Below are 13,756 nucleotides of genomic sequence, written 5' to 3'. Positions count from 1 at the left end.
TTTGCCACTCCAGGCCAATACCAGTCATGCTGTTCTGATAACAGTAACTCCATATAAGGCTGATAAGCCTGACTACACCATCTCCATAGGGTTATTGGAAAAATATTGGAAACATTCTCAACTGTTACGCCTGTCTTGTTTAAGCTTAATTTTCACTTAGTTCCTTTCATTTCACATCATTTGTGTAAATGTAAAGATTGTAGAGAAATAAATTCTGCTTCCAACCATATAAATTTTAAGTCTGTATTGTAAACAACGCATAAGAAATGTTTGAACAAAGAAGACATACTTTTTTCACATAAAACAGAATTTATTCAGTGATAAATTTACAAATACACATGATTTTAATGCGTATTCATATTACACATTTAATAATAAAATAAACATATATATTTACATAACAAATATATTTACATAACAATAAACATATACATTTACATAACACAACATCAGTATTTACACAAGCTAACAAGTATAGGCTGCAATAAATTATTATTTGCAAACATGAGACTTCTGTAGACAAAAGTTAGTGTTTGTACAACTTATTTACTTTTAAGTTTTTTTTAATTATAATGCGACATGACAAATGAAATAAAATCTAATCAATTTTTATAATTCATGGCTTATAAAATTAGAAATATTAAATAAATTATTTACTTCTTAGTTTTAAAAATATAATAATCTGAATACTGAAAATATAGTTGCAATATATACAGTAGCAATGTCCTAATCAATGTCCTTTTCTTAGCAATGTGTGTGTCCATGATAACTTTTACTTGATTGCACATGACACGAAGTTAAAAAGTGTCATTACAAGTAAAGTTATTACTCATCACAGGTTGTGATATCTGGCGAAGCAACCATCCTGACACAGGTGGACACCGCAAGTAGCACATCCGAACTTCGTCTCCTTCCGCTGCTTCAGGTATCAGGTGTGGTACTTGCAGGTCTTTGTCTTGTCGGAGAGTCGGGACATGACATGGCCCCCATGTTCATCTGCTCCACCAAGCCATCTCTCCCTCTGCCTTCCGGTGCTGCCCGTTTTCTTTTGCAGTACCCACCAACCAGTTCTCGGACAAGTTCCAGGCGGAAATCAAGGTGGGTGAACCGCTTCCTGCCGATTCTCCTGCGGGACGTCAGTTTGTAGAGGATGAAGGCAATCACAATGCAACAGTTCAGAAGAAACCAGAAGAGGTATCGCCAGTACTTCTTGGAACAGCGCCCAACGTTATACTTAGCGCGGTACTGGTCATGAAGGTCGACACCACCCATATACATGTTGTAGACGTTCACACTGTGTGGCGACTGTAGCTGCATGACGTTGGCTCCACATCGTCGCTGTACAGGTAAAGTGACGGTAGGGTCGCTCAACGTGGACAAGTGATGAACAAGTCGCTTGTCCTTCCACACAGTGGCAGTCAGGTTGGTGTCGCCCAACTGCATGATCTTAAAAGTCTCCACGCTGGCGTACCTCTGCTGGCTTCTTCAACTGGCTCGGGAATCCCTTCCTGTTGACCCTGACAGTCCCGCAGGCGTACAGGCCCTTCTCCAGGAGTTCCTTCATGAGAGGTACACATGTGAAGAAGTTGTCGAAGAACAACCAGCGGAAGGAGTGGTAGATGTGGTCCACTAGCCTCATCACAACGTTGTGGCCAAGTCCGTGTTCCGTCTGGTTGTTCTGTCGCCCCAGGTATACCTCAAAACGAGCAAGGAAGGCTGTCCTGGCATCGCAGAGCATCCACACCTTGATTCCCCTCTTGATCGGCTTGGCGGGCATATACTGTCTAAAGCTGAGGCGGCCGGTAAACGCAATCATGGCTTCGTCAACGAGACCTCCTTGTTGAGTGTGTAGATGTCCTGGAATGTCCGGCTGACGCTCTCCATGACAGGTCGCACCTTGAAGAGTTTGTCGTATCCTGGCTCTCCCCTTCCTGGCTCAGTCGACCGGTCTGCAACATGGAAGTACTGCACCAGCTTCTGAAACCTGTTGCATGTCATGGTGTTGGTGATTCCAGCATTGTTGATGAAGGGATTGGACGACCAGAACATCTCGGCATTGGGGAGCTGGTTGATTCCCATCAGGATGTTGATGGCCAGGAATGCCCTCATCTCTTCTTCTGTTGTGTCCTGCCATCTAATGACCGTTGGAATGTCCGGCTGTGCCATCTTCCAAGCGAAGTAACCATTGGTATGCGCCACAATGGACCGAAGCAGCTGGGGAGAGAACAGCAGCCAAAAGTAATCCATGGGAGTGGCTGTGTCCACATCGAATCCATCTGGCAGGCGTGCTCCCGGCTGCTCGTTGAACTCATCAAACTGAAATGAAAAAAAGAAAGAAATATTATTATTAACATAATTATATTATAATTATAAACAATTATAATATAAATTATTATAATATTATTAATAATATGATCGTGTCATTTGTAATATTTTATTTTATAACATGTACATATATTACAATATTTATGTTAAGGGCATTATAATTATAAGTATTATAGGGTGGTAGCGGTTACTAATAAAAAAAAAATGTTTTGACATTTTCAAATTTGCACTGCAACAGATGTACGTTATTATTTTTGTGTAGTCATATATTATGTGTAGACGCACCCTCAATGGACTGAAGTCATCTGTCCAATTATCATCTCCAGCCTCAGCATCTGGAATAATGTCATCATCGGACAAATCACCGACTTCAATATCAGAGTCAAACTCTGAGAAACCAGAAAACTCAGACTCATCCGAGTCACTGTCAAAAAGCTGATCTAAGTAGTCAGCCATGGTAACAGAATAAATTTGTGCAAATAATACGAGGATATAAAAAGTAATAAAAGCGTATGCGAATGCAATAGGAAATGCAGTGAGAACCCTACCTTAAAATATCGAATTTTATACTGAAACATTAGGCGGTTAATCGTTTGATTTGTCGGCATTTTGTTTTATTTCAGACTCCATGCAGTTTTCAGATCATAATCTCTGTGCTTTATTACCCGAACTCGTTAGCTTCTGGACACGTGTGCTACTGAAAAAAGCCACCGGGATTGCGTTTTATGGCCCAAAGTGTCTAGTATCCCGCGTGTTTTATCCCTAAAAGTTAGATAAGCACGCGCATTATTAATTATTATGTTGGTCAGTACAAAAGGCCTACTGAAAACCGCCGATTGCGTCTTTGTTTTATTGCTCAATCAAGCAGCGATAATCTAATATCCTGTGTATTACAAAAACACCAACTTTAGATAAGCACGTGTCGTCTGTCAAAACCATGATTTTATATGTCAGTAAATATATCGAAGTAATTCTCGTAAATGATCCTGGAAACGGGACTTGCTGTAAACATATATCATTACGATATTAATTTTCATAAGATAAATGAGAACCAAACAAACATACACAGACAACATAAAATATAAATAATTATGACAAATTAAATGCAAAAAACGTAGGTTTTTTTTCGAAAAATCACTTTTACTTTCTCCCAATTTCCAGAAAATGACTTGTACATATTGCATAAAATCTAAATATAGATGACGCTGTTAATTGGTCGTTGTAAAAGAATATTCATGAACTGTACACGGCACTTTGCGTACAATAATTGTTGCAATATTGAAGAAACTAAAATATGAAAATGATACAGCGTTTATTTCTTTTATTTTATTCAGGAAAATGTCAAAATCATTTGCGAGATACCCCGATACTCAAATGGAAATTTACTACGAAGCTTTTACGTTGTTGTCTGCGCTACACAGTTTTTGTGTATAAATAAATACACCAATGCCTATTTTCGCGCGCTTTTTGTCCAAACAAAGACTTGACACGAAAATATCATGGACATTATACATGTATTTATTTCTGGCAACAATTTGTAACAGAACATTAATTGTACACAATGCGCGCACACCACATTAAGATATTTACGCGTGTTTGAATACCCTTGTCCCGATTGGACACCTATTTCATCAAATCTTTAAAAAGAAAATGGACATTGGGAATATACGGGATTATCGGGTAATGGATAGAGACGGAAATATTCGCATGTATGCGGTAATCGATAGAGACGGTAATAAACGCATGTATCGGGGAAACGATAGACTCGGGATTATACGCATCTATCGGGGAAAGGGTTATATAATCAATTTTACATATTTTGCTGTTTTAAAAACAAATTCAAGGCAACAGATAATTTAATTATGCAATATGTTATATTTTCTACACTGGATCAGGTTAACATATGTATTTAAAGTTTAAAAAAAAAATGTTTTTTTTTAAGGGAAAAAAATGAAGTCTGGGGGAAAATTTACCTGCTGAGGGGTAAAAAATCCGAGGGGAAAGGGCTGTTTTTCGGCGGGTCCCAAAGAACTTAAGAAGGAAAAAAAGCCCTGATTGCAAAGAAGCAGACAACTGAACTTGTGTAAACACATCTGTTTGATTTGTTTTCATAAAATTACGTTCACTTTCTCCAGATATGCAGGAAATGTTGCAATGTTGCATAATGATGAAATCAGTGTAGATTTTAGCATAAGAGCTGTGTGCGCACTTCGCAGCACATGATATACAGGTGTCTAGTGGGAATACCCAATTGGACACTAGTTTTATCAAAACGTTCAATACTGAATAGTAACGTATATATATATATATATATATATATATATATATATATATATATATATATATATATATATATATATATATATATTACTGTTTAAGTATGAATAAAATATGTTCAGTGAATAAAACTTTAAGTTGTGTTGGCCTAATACTAATCGCAATTGAGTACTCTCCATTTCCAGTGTGATGTCTCGATATGTGGTAAACCATGCGTATAGCAAATGTTATTGCCGGTGTGTATGAAACTATCGACTTTTATAGGTTAAAGAAGCTGTACATAAACGATTTTGTCATGGATTTAACGGACAATAAATAAATCTTTGAAGGTTTATAGTTATTGATGCATTTTTTGCATTTATTTAGAAAAATCTATAACTCGTTTCCTTAACCGCTCGATACGCGGTAACCGGGTAATGTAACGACTCGCCCCCTTAACGACTCGCCCCATAACGACTCGCCCCACTTTTTATAACGACTCGCCCCACATGTATAACGACTCGCCCCACATATATAACGACTCGCCCTATCAAAATAAAATGTTATATTATATACGGTAATATAAATGAAATCAATTCATAATATGAATTTAAGGTTCGACATTGTTTGATAACCATCGTTCAGCGGTTTTTTGCCTTATACCTGACCTTAATGACGTCTATTGCAGGCATATTCTGAAAAGTAATAATTTTTATTTTATGATTTTTTTACATCTTTGTTCAGTGACAATATTATCATAAAGCAAGACTATTGGGTATCGGTACATTTGTCTCATGTCATACTTTCCTTTATATTTATAAAAAGAAGCAAAGGCTAAGATCATATCGACAATTAAAGATTCCCAGGTTAAATTACTCAAGATTTTATGGATTATCGTTATAAAGAGACCGATGAATTAACAACATAATTGACAGGTACATTACCGCGGGCGGATGATGACAATCAACAATACATGTGTCATAATCGCGAAAGCGTGAATACCTTGCTTCGTGGTAAAGATATTTTCATATATACGGGTATTGAAAGGTAAGAAAAATTAAAAAAGGTCTTTGCCGAAATTTATTTTTTGCAGAAATTTTATGGACACAATTCATCTGTAAGATAATTTTTTATTTATAATTTTAAAATTACCATTATAATCTTAAATCTACCTATTTATTACCTGTTGATCTGAATACACAACACACGTTTTAAAAATCTTTTTTCATACTATAAAAATGCGTATCAGTCCTTTTGTGTTTTTCACACAAACTTTACTTTAAAATGCTAATCAAATGGCGTTTCTTTTAAATTTTGGCGTGAACAATTAGCGCGGAAAGTTTTCAATGGTTTCAAATAAACATTTAACGCTAATTAAATGGCGGTTCTTTTAATTTGTAGGTGTGAACAATTACCGCGGAAAATTTGCAATGGTTTCAAATAAACAAGAAACCATTTGTGATAAATCAATTAATTCCACGATTTGTTTAATTACTTAAATGGTTATAACTTTAATTGAGTAATACGTGCCACTGCGGAGTTTAGTATTTAAAGATGTATACATGATTATAGTATACCATTATTTTAAATTGATAATTCGACTAACACCATGCCTGCGCTTTGCACTCTGTATTTGCAGCGCAGCTGCTGGACTTGTGTTCAGCCATGTACGGACCTGTGCAAATAGTTGTTGTTGTTTGTGTAAATAGTGTTTAAATTTGTTATGAATAAAACGTTTGAAAAAAATCATTTTCATAAATTCAATGTTGATAATATTAAGATATAATTATATTGATTACCCGGTACTGATGTATTACTGTCTTTTTGTAAATTTTTCTTATTATATCAATGTATTGATATTATTATACACACTGCGTAACTTTCTTTTTTTTTTATAAGTTGTTGTTGTTGTTGTATATAAGTACATAAGTATCTAATAAACCATTAACACAAAAAAAGTTTTTCTTATATATTTCTCTTTCTATTCATCTGTACTGTTTACATTTAACATAGATGCTAAAAATGTAACAATAAAAATGATGGGACGAGTCGTTATATATTATATACGTAAAAACATAGTTATGTTACTGTGGTAACGCATAATATTAATTGCAAGAGTTGATAAAATTCCAGGTGTAGAAATCTTGAACATATCATGCAGGATGCGATACAGTATTCCAGTTTCTGTTGAAAGTTTCTGAAAAAGGTGATTGTTAAATTAAAGCATTTTAACAAATTTCATCAAACTTCTAATTTGCCAAATCTTAAGATATTTTTTCAATACCCAACCAGTTTTTACCGACTTAAAGCACAATAAAATCGAAATTAAATAAAAATCCTACCATATAAGTAATGATGGGGCGAGTCGTTATCTATCTGGGGCGAGTCGTTATAAAAGTGGGGCGAGTCGTTATAAAAAGTGGGGCGAGTCGTTATGGGGCGAGTCGTTAAGGGGGCGAGTCGTTAGTAAACCGGTAACCGGCCCAGGAGAAAATAGATTTCAGTCATCAGTGTACGCGATACAACATACCAGTTTTACTTGATAGTATCTACCGTATAAAAATGATTAGATTGCAAGAAACAAAACAAATCATCCTTACGGAATAACAATTTCTTGGCCATCAAGAGTAACTTCTTGAATTTTATTTTCCTGAACAGCTTCGATCGAAACAGAAACTCCAACTAGCGCCATTTTGAAAATATATCGAACAGTTATTAGATTCGTATTTACATAATATTGTTCATGTGCATTTATTTGTTTCAAATTTGATCTCCGAAATTCAGAATATAAATGACCTTTTTCGCTTACACTCATATATGTCTTCTTAACGCTTTATTTGGATTGAGTTGAATTCGACTGCAAAAGCTTTGTATCCAATATTGTCACGTGATCAAGCATATTTGTGTTATGGTGTTTGACAGTTGAATTAAAAAAACCGGTAAGCATATTATATGAGGAAAATGGATTTAAGGTTTGAATTTCAGTATGAATGCTAATGTAAAGTAGATAATGTTGTTTGACTGACACAATGTGAGCAAAGTGAATCTTTCAACAAACTAACTAAACGTCATAATGGCACTGTCACTGTTAGTCTCATTTATAAGACGCGCAAAGAATTTAGAGATACTTTTTATATGGGCTAAATTCTTTGGAACGTCTCATCGTTGAAAGACCTTTTTTGTGGTGGAAACCAGAAAGTTTAAATTTTCATCAATTTGCGTAAAATTGCAAAATAACATTACCAACTCATTCAGCTTTAATTCAGAAGTTCATTTTTACATCAAATATCGTCGATTCGAAGTTAGAAAGGCATACATTCTTCAGTTAAACTTCTGCTTAAATCGCAAAACAATCACTGACCTGTAGCCATGTCATGAAACTGATTTAAATATGAACCAATCAGAAGAAGGCATTACGGTGTAACGTGTACGCGTAATTTTATTTAACATGAGCTTTTAACACCGACTTTTACGTAACTAGATCTAGTATGCTAAACTGTGTCGATTTAATAAGCATATGTTCAAAACAGATATGGTGCAGTTTCTATTCACTGTTCTAAGTTTCAGGAAGTGTTTATGCATGTCTTTTTCGCACCTCTGTCTGTGTTGTTTTATGTACTTACATTCTATGTTACAAAGGACGGTATACTGTACGATCTGTATCAATATTATTTATGTACAGTATAAAAATAAAAGATGTAATTTATTTCAGAACTTTTTAATTGTGAATTTAGAAAAAAACAATGCTAAATTAATCCAGAAAAGTATAACATCGGTTTACTATGTAACGCGCTGCACCACAACAGACGAACGCAAACTGTATTTTACGCTGTTTATTCTTCCACTTTAAACCAGATGCTTTACATCGAGGTCGTGTTATCGATTTATATCTACACAGCGAGCGAATCGAGAGATATTGAAAAATTGAATAGTGGTTGGATTTAAATTGCTCAGGCGTGCAAAATTCAAAGTGTCATTACATAATTTTTACGGAACATTATTGAGAAATGAATTATCTACACAGGTATGTAAATATTATTGCAATCCGTTGTTATTAAGTGTCTTATATCGGGGCTTGAATGTTGCGCACAAAATCCTTGCGCAACAATATAGACAAAGAACAAAAAATTCCCACCACATAATTGGTCTTTCACCCTTTGTACGCTCCAAATATTACCCATATAAAAAGTAGCTTAATATTTAAGAGCGTCAAAAATTTGGACTATGTCACTGTGTGAATCTCAGTCGATGCATGGCCTATGGGTTAAAATTTTAATCGAGCTTAAATTCCCTGTGGGGACACGTATTCTTGACGTAACAAAACTAGAAATGGTGCGGCAGAGGACGACGCATATCCCCACGCCGCATGTTTGACCCAGGAGCGCCCCAGGGTTGGAAATGGTTTACTAACGACTCGCCCCCTTAACGACTCGCCCCATAACGACTCGCCCCACTTTTTATAACGACTCGCCCCACATGCATAACGACTCGCCCCACATATATAACGACTCGCCCCACATAGTTTAATTTCGACTTTATTGTGTTGAAGTCGGTAAAAACTGGTGGGGTATTGAAAAAATATCTTAAGATTTGGCAAATTAGAAGTTTGATGAAATTTGTTAAAATGCTTTACTTTAACTTTCACCTTTTTTAGGAACTTTCAACAGAAACTGGAATACTGTATCGCATCTTGCATGATATGTTCAAGATTTCTACACCTGGAATTTTATCAACTCTTGCAATTAATATTATGCGTTACCACAGTAACATAACTATGTTTTTGCGTATATAATATATAACGACTCGCCCCCATCATTTTTATTGTTACATTTTTAGCATCTATGTTAAATGTAAACAGTACAGATGAATAGAAAGAGAAATATACAAGAAAAACTTTTTTGTGTTGATGGTTTATTAGATACTTATGTACTTATATTCAACAACAACAACTTATAAAAATAGAAAGTTACGCAGTGTGTATAATAATATCAATACATTGAATTAATAAGAAAAGTTTACAAAAGACAGTAATACATCAGTAATCAATATAATTATATCTTAATATTATCAACATTGAATTTATGAAAATGATTTTATTCAAACGTTTTATTCATAACAAATTTAAACACTATTTACACAAACAACAACAGCAACAACAACTTTTTACACAGGTCCGTACATGGCTGAACACAAGTCCAGCGGCTGACTAGTTGAGATGGAACGCTCGTTGTATCTTTTCCACACTCCCCAGAGCTTCCCCTTAATTTATCTTCGATTGTACGTTTTAGAAGTACTTACCAGTGTTACCACATTTTATGTGATGCCACCGTGAACAGTTGTCACATGTCACCGCTCTGGAGTTTTGGTACACCCGTCGTAGACAAAACAAACAAGGAGGCGCAGGCATGGTGTTAGTGGAATTATCAATTTAAAATAGTGGTATACTATAATCATGTGTACATCTTTAAATACTAAACTCCGCAGTGGCACGTATTACTCAATTAAAGTTATGACCATTAAAGTTATTAAACAAATCGTGGTATTAATTGATTTATCACAAATGGTTTCTTGTTTATTTGAAATCATTGCAAATTTTCCGCGATAATTGTTCACACCTACAAATTAAAAGAACCGCCATTTAATTAGCATTTAATGTTTATTTGAAACCATTGAAAACTTTCCGCGCTAATTGTTCTCACCAAAATTTAAAAGAAACGCCATTTGATAAGCATTTTAAAGTAAAGTTTGTGTGAAAAACACAAAAGGACTGATGCGCATTTTATAATATGAAAAAAGATTTTTAAATCCTGCGTTGTGTATTCAGATCAACAGGTAATAAATAGGTAGATTTAAGATTATAATGGTAATTTTAAAATTATAAATAAAAAATTATCTTACAGATGAATTGTGTCCGTAAAATTTCTGCAAAAAATAAATTTCGGCAAAGACCTTTTTTAATTTTTCTTACCTTTCAATACCCGTATATATGAAAATATCTTTACCACGAAGCAAGGTATTCACGCTTTCGCGATTATGACACGTGTATTGTTGATTGTCATCACCCGCCCGCGGTAATGTACCTGTCAATTATATTGTTAATTCATCGGTCTCCTTTATAACGATAATCCCTAAATTCTTGAGTAATTTAACCTGGGAATCTTTAATTGTCGATATGATCTTAGCCTTTGCTTCTTTTTATACATATAAAGGAAAGTATGACATGAGACAAATGTGCCGATATCCAATAGTCTTGCTTTATGATAATATTGTCACTGAACAAAGATGTAAAAAAAAAGCATCATAAAATAAAAATTATTACTTTTCAGAATATGCCTGCAATAGACGTATATAAGGTCAGGTATAAGGCAAAAAAACGCTGAACGATGGTTATCAAACAATGCCGAACCTGAAATTCATATTATGAATTGATTTCATTTATATTACCATATATAATATAACATTTTATTTTAATAGGGCGAGTCGTTATATATGTGGGGCGAGTCGTTATGCATGTGGGGCGAGTCGTTATAAAAAGTGGGGCGAGTCGTTATGGGGCGAGTCGTTAAGGGGGCGAGTCGTTACATTACCTTGGAAATGGGGCCATGCATAGTTGAGATTGACCCTATTGTCATAAGAGATGTCCAGTATCAATTTGAAGTAAATTGGTGTAGAAATGAAGAAGTTAATGTAAAATAACTTTAAAAAATGAGTGAAAATCTCTGCTCTGACCCGGCTCCACCCCAACCCCCATAACTTTTGACCCAGGGATCAGATCAAAATTCCAAATATTGCACTGTCACACATAATTATGCTCATAGCTAGTACACTGCAACGCCGATATATCGCGGACCGTTATATTGCGCTGTCCAATATATCGTGCTTTGGCTATGGCTCCCAAAAATCCGACCAGCATGATCACTAAATGACATGTTTTAATCTGAGAATTCGCTAACGTAAGCATAAAACCGGTTCTAGCTAGTATTAACACCCCATATTTCGCGGCTTACTATGGTACGCAGTGAAGCATGAAAAACAGTTGATTAGTGACAATGTTGTTTACACACGGCTGGGTTTGTTTTTAACACTTGGGAAATATCCAATTAGTGTCATTGCAAAGGTAATAATGGCAGTTTACTGGTATATAAATCGTTAAATTTCGGTACTGGTCATGAATTTCTTTGTCCTGATAAAAAGCGCGCGAAAATTGGCATTGGTGTATTTATTTGTAAATAGAAAATTTCGTAGCCTGTACAACTTTGCGATAATTTAATTTCCGTTAAAAGTTTCGTCGTAAATTTCAACTAAGTACCGCTGTATCTCACAAATAATGTGGCATTGACATTTCCTCTTTTAATAAAATATAATTCAAACATGCGGTATCATTACCGTTACGCTAAGGGTAAATTCGAATCTATGCACAATGTATTTTATATGTTTTTTACGGCAAGAATTTTTCATTTTAGCTGATTCGCTAGGGATCGTACATGAAAATAAAAAACATAATTTACATTTTGGTTTTTATGATAAATACACAACTACTTATGTAGTAATGAAAACGTTCATTGTAGAATTGGTTTGCAATTATTACAATACAAATATGTAGCAGCGCCGTATATAAAATGAAAACATTGGGGAAATTTGACAAGTTAAACGCAATACAATTAAGTTAGACATTCAGTGGGTTTTTTATGGCAGTTTCCGGGCCAACATTAGGCCCCATTCTCCTCAAAAAAGAATATATTTTTTTCCCCGATTTTGTAGAATTATTATTTATTTATTTTTAGAAAGAACTCTCTTATAATAAATATTTATTTCATAACAACTAACAAAGTATATAACAAATTAATAATATAATATGATTTTGAATTATTATAAAGAGTTACATTAAATTAGTATTTCCCAAATCAGTGTACTTTTCATATGAATTTCATACTTTTCCCAAAATGGCCAGGAAAAACCTGATGTATCTGCATATATTGTGTCAATATTTGATGATAAAAACATTCCAATTTGGTCCATTTTATTGATTAAAAAATGCTCAAATTTGCCATTTTATCGATTAGAAAGTCCCAATCAGACTCAAAATGGCTAGGAAAACTGAGAGTGTGCATGAAGGCTAATTTGTTTGTATGAAATGTATAAGTACAATGCAAATGACTGTTCAACTGAAGTGTGTACGTTTGTAATGTATTTTCGTGGTAATCAGATAGATTCTTGGATATGTTGTTGCAAGTTTGTTTTTTAATGACCGCTTTACGGTAGACTTATGTGAGTCTTCTGCGTTGTTTGATACCAGAATTGTGCAAATCGGTTGAAAATTGATGGAGTAGTGAGCTTCGGAAATTGGCTGGTATGCCCGAAATCAGCAATTCAAGTGTCTAAGTCACATACCTTGTTATATATATATATAATTATATATATATAATTTAAAAAAAAACATTGGACAAACTTTTTTTGTCATGGGGGGTAGTAGCTAATGTCGAATGTCTGTGGATAACCCAGCAATACAGTATTTGGTTTTACTGTCAGCTCTAATCCCAACTCTTTTTAGCTCACCTGATTGCTCAGGTGAGCTTTTGTGACCGGTCTTTTTTGTCCGTCGTCCGTCCGTTCACATTTATTCGTAAACACTCTAGAGGGCACATTTCTTTTCCGATCTTCATGCAACTTGGTCAGAAGCTTTGTCCCAATGATATCTCAGTCGAGTTCGAAACTGGGTCATGCTGGGTCAAAAACTAGGTCACTAGGTCAAAAAAACAACAAAAAAACTTGTAAACACTGTAGAAGTCACATTTCATGCCCAATCTTCATGTAACTTTGTCAAAATGTTTGTCTTAATGATATGTTGGTTGAGTACAAAAGTGGTTCTGGACCGTTGAAAAATATTGCTGCGAGTGGGCGGGGTAATTTTCCTTATTTGGCTATAGAGATACCTTGTAAACATTCTAGAGGCCACATTTTTTGTCCGATCTTCATTAAACTTGGTCAGAACATTTGTCCCAATGATATCTCGATTGAGTTCAAAACTGGGTCATGCCGGGTCAAAAACTAGGTCACTAGGTCAAAAAAAGGAAAACCTTGTAAACACTGTAGAAGTCACATTTCATGTGCAATCTTCATGAAACTTTGTCAAAATGTTTGTCTTAATGATATGTTGGTTGAGTTCAAAAGTGGT

General features: G+C 34.8%; 2 protein-coding genes across 6 annotated transcripts in view; one reads left to right on the top strand and one right to left on the bottom strand.

The window, feature by feature from the left end:
- Nucleotides 1-7,301, bottom strand: part of LOC127873060 (mediator of RNA polymerase II transcription subunit 17-like) — a 40,562-nt gene extending 33,261 nt beyond the window's left edge. For all 5 annotated transcript variants that reach the window (XM_052416637.1, XM_052416639.1, XM_052416638.1 and 2 more), the window contains exon 1: nt 7,182-7,301. In XM_052416637.1, the coding sequence (XP_052272597.1) occupies nt 7,182-7,273 (92 nt within the window). In that variant the 5' untranslated portion in view covers nt 7,274-7,301. The remainder of the gene's footprint in view (nt 1-7,181) is intronic.
- A 147-nt stretch (nt 7,302-7,448) lies between these two features.
- The window catches only part of LOC127873056 (pecanex-like protein 4), a 48,646-nt gene continuing 42,338 nt past the window's right edge, over nt 7,449-13,756 (top strand). The window contains exon 1 of the mRNA XM_052416628.1: nt 7,449-7,520. The gene's annotated coding sequence lies outside the window, so the exon portion shown is untranslated. The remainder of the gene's footprint in view (nt 7,521-13,756) is intronic.

The sequence above is a fragment of the Dreissena polymorpha genome, chromosome 3 (genome assembly GCF_020536995.1).
Source record: "Dreissena polymorpha isolate Duluth1 chromosome 3, UMN_Dpol_1.0, whole genome shotgun sequence".
Lineage (NCBI taxonomy): Eukaryota > Metazoa > Mollusca > Bivalvia > Myida > Dreissenidae > Dreissena > Dreissena polymorpha.
This window is presented reverse-complemented; position numbering and strand designations above follow the sequence as displayed.